The sequence below is a fragment of the Colius striatus genome, chromosome 10, assembly GCF_028858725.1.
Source record: "Colius striatus isolate bColStr4 chromosome 10, bColStr4.1.hap1, whole genome shotgun sequence".
NCBI lineage: Eukaryota > Metazoa > Chordata > Aves > Coliiformes > Coliidae > Colius > Colius striatus.
Window position 1 is genome coordinate 1300242 of NC_084768.1, and position 10339 is coordinate 1310580.

General features: G+C 57.6%; 1 protein-coding gene across 1 annotated transcript; it reads right to left on the reverse strand.

The window, feature by feature from the left end:
- Positions 1-4895: 4895 nt before the first annotated feature.
- Positions 4896-8801, reverse strand: LOC133626259 (forkhead box protein J1-B-like). The gene is made up of 5 exons (XM_062003898.1): positions 8784-8801; positions 7795-8082; positions 6377-6497; positions 5210-5572; positions 4896-5149 (listed from the first exon to the last, which is right to left on the reverse strand). The coding sequence occupies exons 1-5, from the start codon at positions 8799-8801 to the stop codon at positions 4896-4898; spliced, it is 1044 nt and encodes a 347-aa protein (XP_061859882.1).
- Positions 8802-10339: the final 1538 nt, after the last annotated feature.

The window sequence follows — 10339 nt, forward strand, 5'->3', positions numbered from 1 at the left end:
AACTTAGAGGCACCGATATAAACCCTATGCCGGGCTGGGGTCCCCCCATAGGCATCTCTCTTAAGGGATATAAACCCTTCCTGGTCCGGCTTCGGGTTACCGGTCCTGTATATTCGGGTTCATCCGAATCCGAGTCTGTCTCTGTTGGTGCGCTCGGAGGGGCAGCTGCTGCCTGTGCTTGGGGTGGGGGTACGTAGGGTGGAGGTGGTACTAAAGGGTCTTCTGATTTACTTCCCTTTTTCTTGCTCTTATTCCCCTTTGTTATTTCGGAGAGTTTGAAAAGAAACACCTCCGGTCTCTCCACCCACACCTTAGCATAATCGCTCTCCTCTTGACTACAGGGGGGTTTTTTTGCTATTCACCCAAATACTTAAGGCCTGTCTTACCCAATTTTCTGAAGAACCAAATATTGGCCAAAACACACTCTTAGAGATTTCCTTCCCTCCCCACACTTCAACGCAATAGTAAATCATTTTGGCCTTATCCTTGTCCTGCGTGCCTGGAAAATGTCGCCAGTTTTCTAACACAAACCCTAAAGGGCTTTCCCTAGGTATTGGAGGGAGTTTTACCTCGGCAGGGGGCTTACTCTTCCCCTGTCCCATTCTTCCGGAGTGCCTTCTTTCAGCGCTCCGGGATCCCACAGGGGCTTGCCCTTCCCCTGTCTTATTCTTCCGGAGTGCCTTCTTTCACACAATCAACTTTCGCTTCCCCTGGTTCGTGGCCCAAGCCCTCGCGGGTCTGTGGGAACCGCACTACTGAGGGTCCGCACTCACTTGGAGAGTCTGGCTGCCAGCTCTCCTCTCATACATATCACACAGTCGCACTCCGGGATCCCAACCCCCGCCCAGACGGATCCCGTAATACTCACGCGCCCTGGACCGTCGTCCCGCGTCTTCGTCCGGACTTTGTGCACAAAACTTTTAAGGGTGTTCCCCGGGCCCTTAATTCTTCCGGAGTGCCTTAATCGCACTCCGGGATCCCCTTTGCTTTCTCTTTTCTTTCTTTTAGGGGTTCGTCGGTCGGGGTCGAGGGTGGACTTCAAGCACCGGGGCCACCAAATTGGTGGGGCGCCCCCCCTAGTGACTGAGAATCCTCCCCTACGGCCTCCGATCCGAGTCACGGCACCAAGCTTGTTATAAATGAGCACAATGGGCCATTTAAGCCAATTAAAACCAATTTATTAATACAGAAAAGAAAAAGCAAAGCACAGCGCTGGGCGACGGGGGGAGTCACCGCTCCACCAACTGCCGCGCCAAGAGTCATTCCGTTCCTCCTTTTATACTCTCCTTCACGTCACCCCTCCAGCGTCCTTCCGCGCATGTCCACCCAGTTGCTAGGGGTCGTTTTCTGCCTCCGTCTGATCGTTGATGAAGGCCCCAGTAGTCTTCCTTGGTGTCCTCTGCTTAAGTCTGAAACTCGGAACAACTTGTAGTTGATTAGTTCAGCAATGTTTATCTTTTGCAGTTTCTCAGTTTCATAAGCTATCACAAGGTTGCCAACTGTCAGTTACTCATTTACATTATATTCTTCCCTATTTCTAGTGAACAAAAAGTCATGTTCCCATTACAACCTCTTCTCTATTGAGCCAAAGAGCGAGCCAGGATGGCTGCTACAGTGAGTAGAAGCTGCTGATTTGTAGCTGGCGCAGCACCTGTGGGGAGAAGGGAGATGGAGCGAAAGCCCTGCCAGAGTGAGCAGCACCACACACTGCTGCTGTCAGGGCAGGGACTGAGATGCTGGGGCGGCTGTGGGGGCTCTGGCAGCTGGGGCACCCGGGGCCTGTGCCCAGGGCCTCTGTCTCCATCTCCTGCCCCTCCCCAGCTCTCGGGTCACCAAGGGGCTGCCCCAGCCAGGCCCAGCTCCAGCCTGGAGCTCCCATCACCAGCCCCGGGTGGGCAGCAGGCAGGAGACACCCCCAGAGCTGCCCAAGGGCCTGGCTGGCCCCAGCCCTCACCTCAGCCAGGCCACAGCTGCAGCACAGCCTGTGCCCAGGGCTACAGCACCGACACGGCTGTGGGCAGCTGAGGGGGCAGCGACAGCTCCCAGAGCGCCCAGCAATGAACAGGGACGGCTGGCAGCCCCTGCCCAGGCCTACAGCTCCCACATGGCCCAGGAGCCAACATGGCAGGCTGGTAGCCAGTGCCCCAGGCCTACAGCTCCCACGTGCCCCGGGGCCTCCTTCCTGCTGCCTGACCCTGCAGGGACACCAGCCCCTGGCCAGGCCCCCCTGACCCTGCAGCCCCATGGCCGCCTCCCCAGGGCTGCACAGGCCCAGCCCCAGGAGGAGCCAAAGGAGGAGGAGGAGGAAAATACGGGGAGGAGCAGGGCAGAGGGACAGAGCAGGAAAGGGATGGAGCTTAAGGAGACAGCGAGTGCAGGAGGAGAAAGAGCAACAAGCAGCAGCAGAGAGGGCAGAGAGAGGATTGGAAGGGCAGAAAGGAGAATGGAGGGGATACACAGACACAGGCAGGGAGTGGGACAGGGGGACAGAGACAGAAAAGGCAGCAGGACAGTGGAGTGACAGAGAATTGAGACAGGGATTAGGACAGAAGGGAATAGGGAAGGACAGAGAAAGGGAAAGGAGGAAAAGCAAAGCATCCAGAGAGAGCGAGGAACAGAGGGATGTGGATCAGCAGAAGGCGCAGGAGGGTGGAACAGCGATGGGCTGAGAGAGTCAGAGGAAGAGCTAAAAGGGGGTGAGGAGCAGGATGGAGGTCTGGAGAGAAGAGAGAAGCTGCAGCCAGCTGAGCAAGAGAGATGGGCAGGAAAGTGGGGACAGGCTGTGGGGGAGAGAGGGAAATCACCCAGCCAGGCTTTGCTTTTGTGTGATGGTTTTGCTTTCAAACAGCAACTGTTTCAGCTCTAAATACCACCTTGCCAGGAAAAGGGAAGCAGGCTTCCCCAGTGGGACACCCTTAACGCCCCGAGCAGCCGGCGCTGACAGAAAGGAACGACGCTGCCGATGCTGCCCTGGGCTCGGGCACTTCAGTCCCGGTGCCGGTGCCAAAGCCGTTCCCCAGCTGCACACAGCCCCGCTCACTGCTGCTGCCCACGCTCCTGCCTGCGGCTACAGGCAGCCGCCCTGGCTCTTCAGTGCTCCCCAGGAACGGCAGCACCAGGCAGCTCAGAAACCCCACCCTGCCTGCCAAAGGCTGACAGCAGCTTCATGCTGGGCAATCTTTCCTCTTCTCAGGCCTCAGTGCTGCTCCCTCCCAGGAGAGACTCGGGGCTTCAGGCTCAGCCCCACAGCAGGAGAGTGCCAGGGCTGCAAAGCTGCACAGCAGAACGGGGAATCAGGCTCTGCCTTTGCTTTCCAGGCTGTCTCCTCAACACAGCCCTTGAGACAGATGCTGTGCCTCAAGCACATGTCACACCCAGCCACTTGAGCAGTACTGTGCCTGTTTCTTCTCCAGCAAGTGGAGGACAGGAAGGACAATAGAATATGTCAGAGCAAGCTCACAGAGACATCCTGTGAAGACTGAGAACTAAATGTTCTTTCAAGCTGGGGCAAGTACTTTTAATTGTAACACAACAAGGAGCCGTGTTTGCCCTGTGAAACAATGCTGGGGAAAAGCGTTGATGTGACAGAACAAAATACAATGACATAGAACATAAACAGAAAATAAAACGTAACAAGATGCTTCTCTGATGGCAGCAGGTCCCACACTGATGGAGAGCTGCAGGTCAGGCTGTGGGTTTCGGTCTTCTCTTCTCTTCTCTTCTCTTCTCTTCTCTTCTCTTCTCTTCTCTTCTCTTCTCTTCTCTTCTCTTCTCTTCTCTTCTCTTCTCTTCTCTTCTCTTCTCTTCTCTTCTCTTCTCTTCTCTTCTCCTCTCCTCTCCTCTCCTCTCCTCTCCTCTCCTCTCCTCTCCTCTCCTCTGTGTTGAAGTCAGCATTCAGGTTTCTTCTAAGTTTGTGTTGGCCTCTTTGTCTGTGTCAACTTCTCCCCTTCCTGACATTCCTGCCAGAGACACCACCCAGATGCCAGATATCCCAGTTCATTTTCAGCCTCTTGTCTGGCAGTGTGCTCTGATCATGCAGCTGCTTGATCCTGCTGGGATGCACCCACAGGGTGACCACAGCTCTCTGGGTGATCAGTACCATCTAGAAAAGTCCTTTCCACTTCTGCTTCCGTGGTTCCCATGACCGTGTCCTGAGACACAGCCAGCCTCTGGGCTCCAGCTGTGCTGCACAGCAGTGTCCAGGGACAGCGCAGCGCTCACAGAACAGGGCACAACAGAGGGCAGAACCTTTCCTAGACAGATCACATGCTGGTTCAGGGGAGCTTTTCCTACAGGTTCCAGATTTGCTCCTCGTTCTGGCACCTGATAAACCTGACTGGGATAACCTGTCACTCAACAAACCCTTCTGAGCTTCCAGCTGCCCCCATCACTGTGGAAGTTGTCCATCAAAGCACTACAGCCTGGAGCTCCTGGTCAGCAAAATTCCCCAGCAGGCAGCTTACAGAAAGGCCAGAACTTGGAGCAGTGGCAGCAGCCCCTGTGTCTATTCTCTGTCTCCACTGATAACAGGAGAGACCAAGGGCAATGGAGAAGCAGCCGAGCTGGTGCTGCCCACGGTGTTCTGCTTCGTCTGAGTTTCAGAGCCTATGAATGCCCAGTGCTCAGTTCCCTTCTTTCTCCTGTGTCTTTTAAACATCTGGCAAACATTCCCTGTGGTGCTGGTTTTTCTCCCTCCATCTTTCCCATGACTAATCTTACAATTGAGCTGTGAAATCCTTGGGGATGTGTCTGTCTCAGGGAAATCTTGTCCCAGCAGCATGGGGGAGCATCCTCTGCACGGTGACAGGCCTTTGATAAGAGGGATGTCAGAGTGCTCCACTCACTCAGCTGCTGGCAGAGGCATCCTTGTCTTTGTGCAAATGCTCTCTGTTGATTCAGTAGTAGAGACAGTCGTTTGTCTCTTTGTCCAACTCCTGTTGCAGGAAAGAAGTGGCCATGAAGGTTTCATCAAAGTCCAGGTTGTTCACGCTGGCTTCAGTGAGGAGCTGCTGCTGCTCCTGGCCATCCTGGAGCAGGTGGATGTGGAGCCCGTGTGCCGTCAGCTCTGGCTCGTGTTCTGCGGGGCTGTTTGGTTCTGTGAGCTCCAGAAGTGGAGAGTCACGGTTCGAGATGGTGATGAAGCTGCTTTCTGAGTCAGAGTCACTGTCCACATTGCTGTTGAAGCTGGTTTTGGTGTCAAAGCCTCCACGTCGGTTGGTGTAGAAGAAGGCTTCCCAGTCCAAGTCCCCTTGCAGTGGCCCCAGCTCCGGCTGCTGCTCCGGGCTCAGCAGGGCAGGGCTGCAAAGCCGAGCCACCTTGGCCATTCCTGCAGGCGATGGCTTCTTGCGCTTCTGCCCTGCTTTGCCATCTGCTGCAGCCAGGGTCTGGTTGCTGGTGGCTTCTTCAAACTCCTTCAGCCGCTGCTGCACCTCCCTGTTGACAGTTAGGATGGAAGTGTAGGTGCCAGAGGAGGTGTCTGTGCAGGTGAGGCTCCTTGTGCCTTGTGGGGCTGTTGCAGGACAGGCCGGGTGGCTCTGTGCTTGGGGCATCCTCCGCTGTTTGCAGGCAATGTCTCTGCTCAGTTTAGTGTCAAGTTCTCCACATGAGTTGGTGTTGCAGATGGCTTCACAGTCAAAATCCTCTTCCAGTGCCCCCAGCTCCGGCTGCTGTTCCTGGCTCAGCAGGGCAGGGCTGCAAAGCCGAGACACCTTGGCCATTGGTTTGGGTGATGGCTTCTTGTGCCTCTGCCCTGCTTTGCCATCTGCTGCAGCCAGGGTCTGGTTGCTGGTGGCTTCTTCAAACTCCTTCAGCAGCTGCTGCAACTCCCTGTTGACATCGAGGATGGAAGTGTAGGTGCCAGAGGAGGTGTCTGTGGTGGTGAGGCTCCCTGTGCCTTGCGGGGCTGTTGCAGGACAGGCTGCGTGGCTGTGTGCTGGGGGCATGCTCCGCCGTTTGCAGGCAATGTCTCTGCTCACTGTGGTGTCAAACCTTGTTTTCCTGTCAAGGTCTCCACGTGGGTTGGTTTTGAAGGTGTCTTTTCTGTCCAAGTCTGCTTTCAGTGCCCCCAGCTCCGGCTGCTGTTCCTGGCTCAGCAGGGCAGGGCTGCAAAGCCGAGACACCTTGGCCATTCCTGCAGGCGATGGCTTCTTGCGCTTCTGCCCAGATCTGCCATCCGCTGCAGTCAGAGACTCGTTGCTGGTGGTTTCTTCAAAGTCTTCGAGCAGCTGCTGCAACTCCCTGTTGACACTGAGGATGGAAGTGTAGGTGCCAGAGGAGGTGTCTGTGGTGGCCAGACTCCCTGTGCCTTGCGGGGCTGTTGCAGGACAGACCGTGTGGCTGTGTGCTGGGGGCATCCTGCTCTGTTTGCAGGCCCCACTCTTGAGCCTCTGGGCATATTCGGGGTGAAGCATCCAAAAGCCGCCTCTGCCTGGCTCCCCCTTCTCCTGGGGCACCCTGATGAAGCTCTTGTTCAAGGAGAGGTTGCGCCGGATGGATCTCTAGAGCCAGAAGAGAAGCAGCAAAGCAAAAGCAATGGTGAGTGTTGGGCTGGTGCTGCGGCACCGAGCTGTGTGGGGCTGGGGGAAAGGCACATTGTGGCCTGGGGGCAAAGAGAGGAGACAGCAATGTCAGGGCATCCTGGGCTCCATGGGCAGAGCTTGGTTAGGAACATAGCCAAAAACAAAAGAAAGGAAAAGAAGAAAGAGGAAAGTGAAATAGGGAAAGGAAAGGAAAGGAAAGGAAAGGAAAGGAAAGGAAAGGAAAGGAAAGGAAAGGAAAGGAAAGGAAAGGAAAGGAAAGGAAAGGAAAGGAAAGGAAAGGAAAGGGGAAAGAAAAAAAAAAGGAAGACAGGAAAAAAAAGAAAAAAAACCCAAAATGTTGAAAAACACACACACAAAAAAGAAGTGGAAATTAAGAGCAGGAGCACAGAAATCCCTGCAAACAATCCAAGCTGTGCTCAGTGCACCGGGACAGTTGATTGAAACTTTAACGCTCACAGACTTGCAGCTCTGCTCCACATCTGCTCCCCATCTGCCCTCCTCAGCCCAAACTCCCTGCAGCCCGGGCTGCCTCTGTTCTTCCCTGTCTGCTTCACACCTTGAGCATTCCTGCCTGCAACAGCCCTCTGCAGAGAAGGGCTGGAAACTTTCCTGCCTTTGTTACTAAGCACAGTTGATGACGAGCACGGTGAGGATCCAGACGTGAGTTGGAGGAGAAACCACCCCACTGGCACACAGCTCCTGTCCTGAATCCCTCCCGTAGGTGCCCCCAACACTGGGGATGGGGAGGGCTCCGGTGAGCCTGGAGGGGAACCAGCAGGTCCCCTTCTCCCTTCCCTTCCCTTCCCTTCCCTTCCCTTCCCTTCCCTTCCCTTCCCTTCCCTTCCCTTCCCTTCCCTTCCCTTCCCTTCCCTTCCCTGTGCTGGGCTTCAGGAGCTGCTGCACACCCCCCTGCCTGAGGACAAGGTGGCCACACCTGGGCAGGGGGTTGCAGGGTTGTGCCCAGCCCTGCCTGCAGCAGCCCCCAGGATGGTTGGCACGCTCTGGCTTTGGGCTGGCAGGGATACAAGGGGAAGGATGAGCCACCCGGGTCCCTCCTGCCCTGCCCCGGCCCACAAAGCCTCAGCCCCAAGCTGCTGCCCATCCCAGCCCCTCCTCAGCAGCTGCCCGTGCTGCTCTCCTCCCAGCAGCACCCAGCATCCCCGCAGGCCCTTCCCCTGCACGCTGGGGCTCTGCAAAGCCTCCCCAGCCCTGTGGGCACAGGGGCTCAAAGGCAAGAGCTTTGCCAGTCTCCTACCTGCCAGCTGGGATCAGCGTGTCGGAAGTAGCTGAAGTTGTCCCTGATCCACTTGTAGATGTCAGAGAGGGAGATGCTGGGCTTCTGGCTGGCTTCCATGGCCATGCAGATGAGGCTGGCGTAGGTGTAGGGTGGCCTGACAGAAGGGTTGCTCCTGTGGCCAGTGTCCTGTGTCAGCTCAGGGCTCAGCACCATGGTGTGATGCTGCGTTCTGGAGGCTGAGGAGGAGATGGGCTGGCAGGGGGAGTGGGACAGAGCAGCAGGAAGACTTGGCCAAGCTGGTGTTGGCTAAGGAGAAGTCCTTCAGTCCCAGGAAGGAGACCCGGGGCAGCCGCTGCACGGGCGAGAGGCAGCGGTCTGAGGCTCCCCGAGGCTCCGCGACTGTTTTCTCTCGGCTCGAAAGCCGCAGCGCCGGCGTGTGTGAGGCAGAAGGCAGCGGGCAGCGAGCAGCCCGAGCAGCCGGCTGGCGAGTGCGGCCCCGCTCCCGGCCGAGCCCCCGCAGCCGCGGCGAGGAGATTTCTTGCACCCCAGCTGCCTCCTCCCTGCAGCCCTGCTCAGTGTCAGACTTTTCCCGACAGTGTGAGCAATGCTCTGCCTCTAGCAGAACCTCTCAGTTATGGCCAGTAGTGATCCCAGAGCCCATCCCAGGGGAGGGGCAGCGCTGTGGCCGTCACCAAGGGAGACAGAGAACATTGTGCGCTGCTGATGTCACACAGGGGCTGTTCCAGACCTCAGCCGGCGTTTGTGACCTCACCTGGCCAGGGACTATAAAGCCTCCCAGGGGACAGCCAGAGCCAGTTGGGCTGAGCTGCCCTCAGGAGGACTCAGCTCCTTCTTTGGCTACTTGCCTTCCTGCTTTCTTCCAGCCATTTCTAATTTGCTGCCCACTTCTCCTCAACTCCCGTCCTCTTCCAAAGGTAAGGATGACCTTACCTCTCAGGACAGAGAAGAGGATGTAGACAGGGCTGACAGGAGAGGCTGCTCTGCACCTGCCAGTCCATTTCCATGCTGGGCTCTTCCACCCCCAGAGCCTGGCCAAGGCTATGGGTAGTGTTGCTGTCTGCTAATTCCTCTGTTTGCCCCAAAATGAGGCTTTGGAAGCTAAAAGCAATGCTTTGGGCCCAAACATGAGGGTGTAGAGCACAGAGCAATAGCTCAAGCAATGCCTGTTCCCTTCCCTGGGAGTACTTGACCATGCTGTCTGTTTCTCCTGCTAGATCCTGCTGAGCTCTGTGCAATGGCTCTTCGCTTCGCCAGCGTGATCCCCTACGTTGTGCCTGGAGCGCTGGCACTGCTGGGCTGCTGGTGGCTCTACTCCTACCGCAGAGAGCAGGCCAGAGCTGGTGCTGAAGCGGCAGCAGCTGCTGAGGAAGCGCAGCAGAGAGGAGGGACAGAGGAAGAGTCCTGGCCCCAAGGGGAAGCCTGTGTCCCTCAGGAGCTGCCTGTGTCATCAGCAGAGCAATGCCCAGAGACTGACCTTCGGGATGTGTCAGCACCAACTGCTGAGCCCAGCACTGCTGAGGGTGACACGGCAGGAGCAGAGACAGGAGGATGTGGAGAGGACAGCGGCGTCCCCTCTGCTGTTTCTGTCCCTGTGCAGAGCACAGAGTGTCCCGGCAGCGCTGCAGCCAGCCCCGCACAGGGCTCAGGCTCAGGCGCCGACGCAGAGCAGCGGCCGGCAGCAGCGCCGGCAGCGCCAGGAGCCGGGCAGGAGCCGAGCAGTGCCCAGAGCGCTCCCGGGGAAGCGGCCACAGGCGCTGAGGAAGCGCAGGAGGAACGAGGGATAGAGGAGGAATCCCGGCCCGAAGCAGCAGCCGCCGTCCCTGCTGGCTGTTGTGCCCTCCCGCTTCCTGAGAGCGCAGTGTCCCAGGCAGGGCTGAGGCTGAGCTGCCAACCCAGCCCCACGGCCGGCAGCAGCGCCGGCAGCGCCAGCAGCGTGTGCGGGACCCCGCCGGAGCCGAGCCGTGCCCAGAGCGCTGCTGCGCTGCCGCCATCCCCGCAGGCAGAGCCCCGGGCTGCGAGCGGGGCCGTTGCCGGCTGTGGCACACGCAGCCCCTTCCCCGCCGCTCAGCACACGGCTGCCAGGAGGTTTGCTGGCGGCTGGATGCCGGCGGGCAGCGAAGTGGAGCACGCGCCAGGTAAGGGCTGCTCGGCCCCCTTGGGCTCTTTGGCTCTTGGCTCCTAGATCCTAGATGGTGTGTGCTGGGGAAGGGCTCACTGGGTGTGAAGGGCTGCTGCTCAACTCGGGCCTCCTGTGGTGGCATTCCCAGAGCTGGGCTGGGTGGTCCCCAGGCATCAAGGGAAGCTTTCAGTGGGCTCTGTGTGATGGGACTTGACCCTTTCTGACATCCCGGGGAACCTGAGGCAGGAGCATCCCAACAGAATGCGGAGCAAGTGCTCAGTGGCATCTCTCTGCAAAATGATCTCTTCTCCTGGGCTGGTGTGTGGGAGCTGCTTTGTGTGGGCTGTCTGAATGCTGACATGGTGCCTTTCTGGCAGGTTTCAGTGCAACTAACATGAACTTGGAGGACACAGACGGTCTCGA

Coding starts and splice junctions, on each gene's coding strand:
- LOC133626259 (XM_062003898.1), bottom strand. Junction 6,498..7,794: donor ACGCTGATCCCAGCTGGCAG/GTAGGAGACTGG, acceptor TTCTGGCTCTAG/AGATCCATCCGGCGCAACCT. Junction 5,150..5,209: donor CTTCTTCTACACCAACCGAC/GTGGAGGCTTTG, acceptor ACTCTGACTCAG/AAAGCAGCTTCATCACCATC.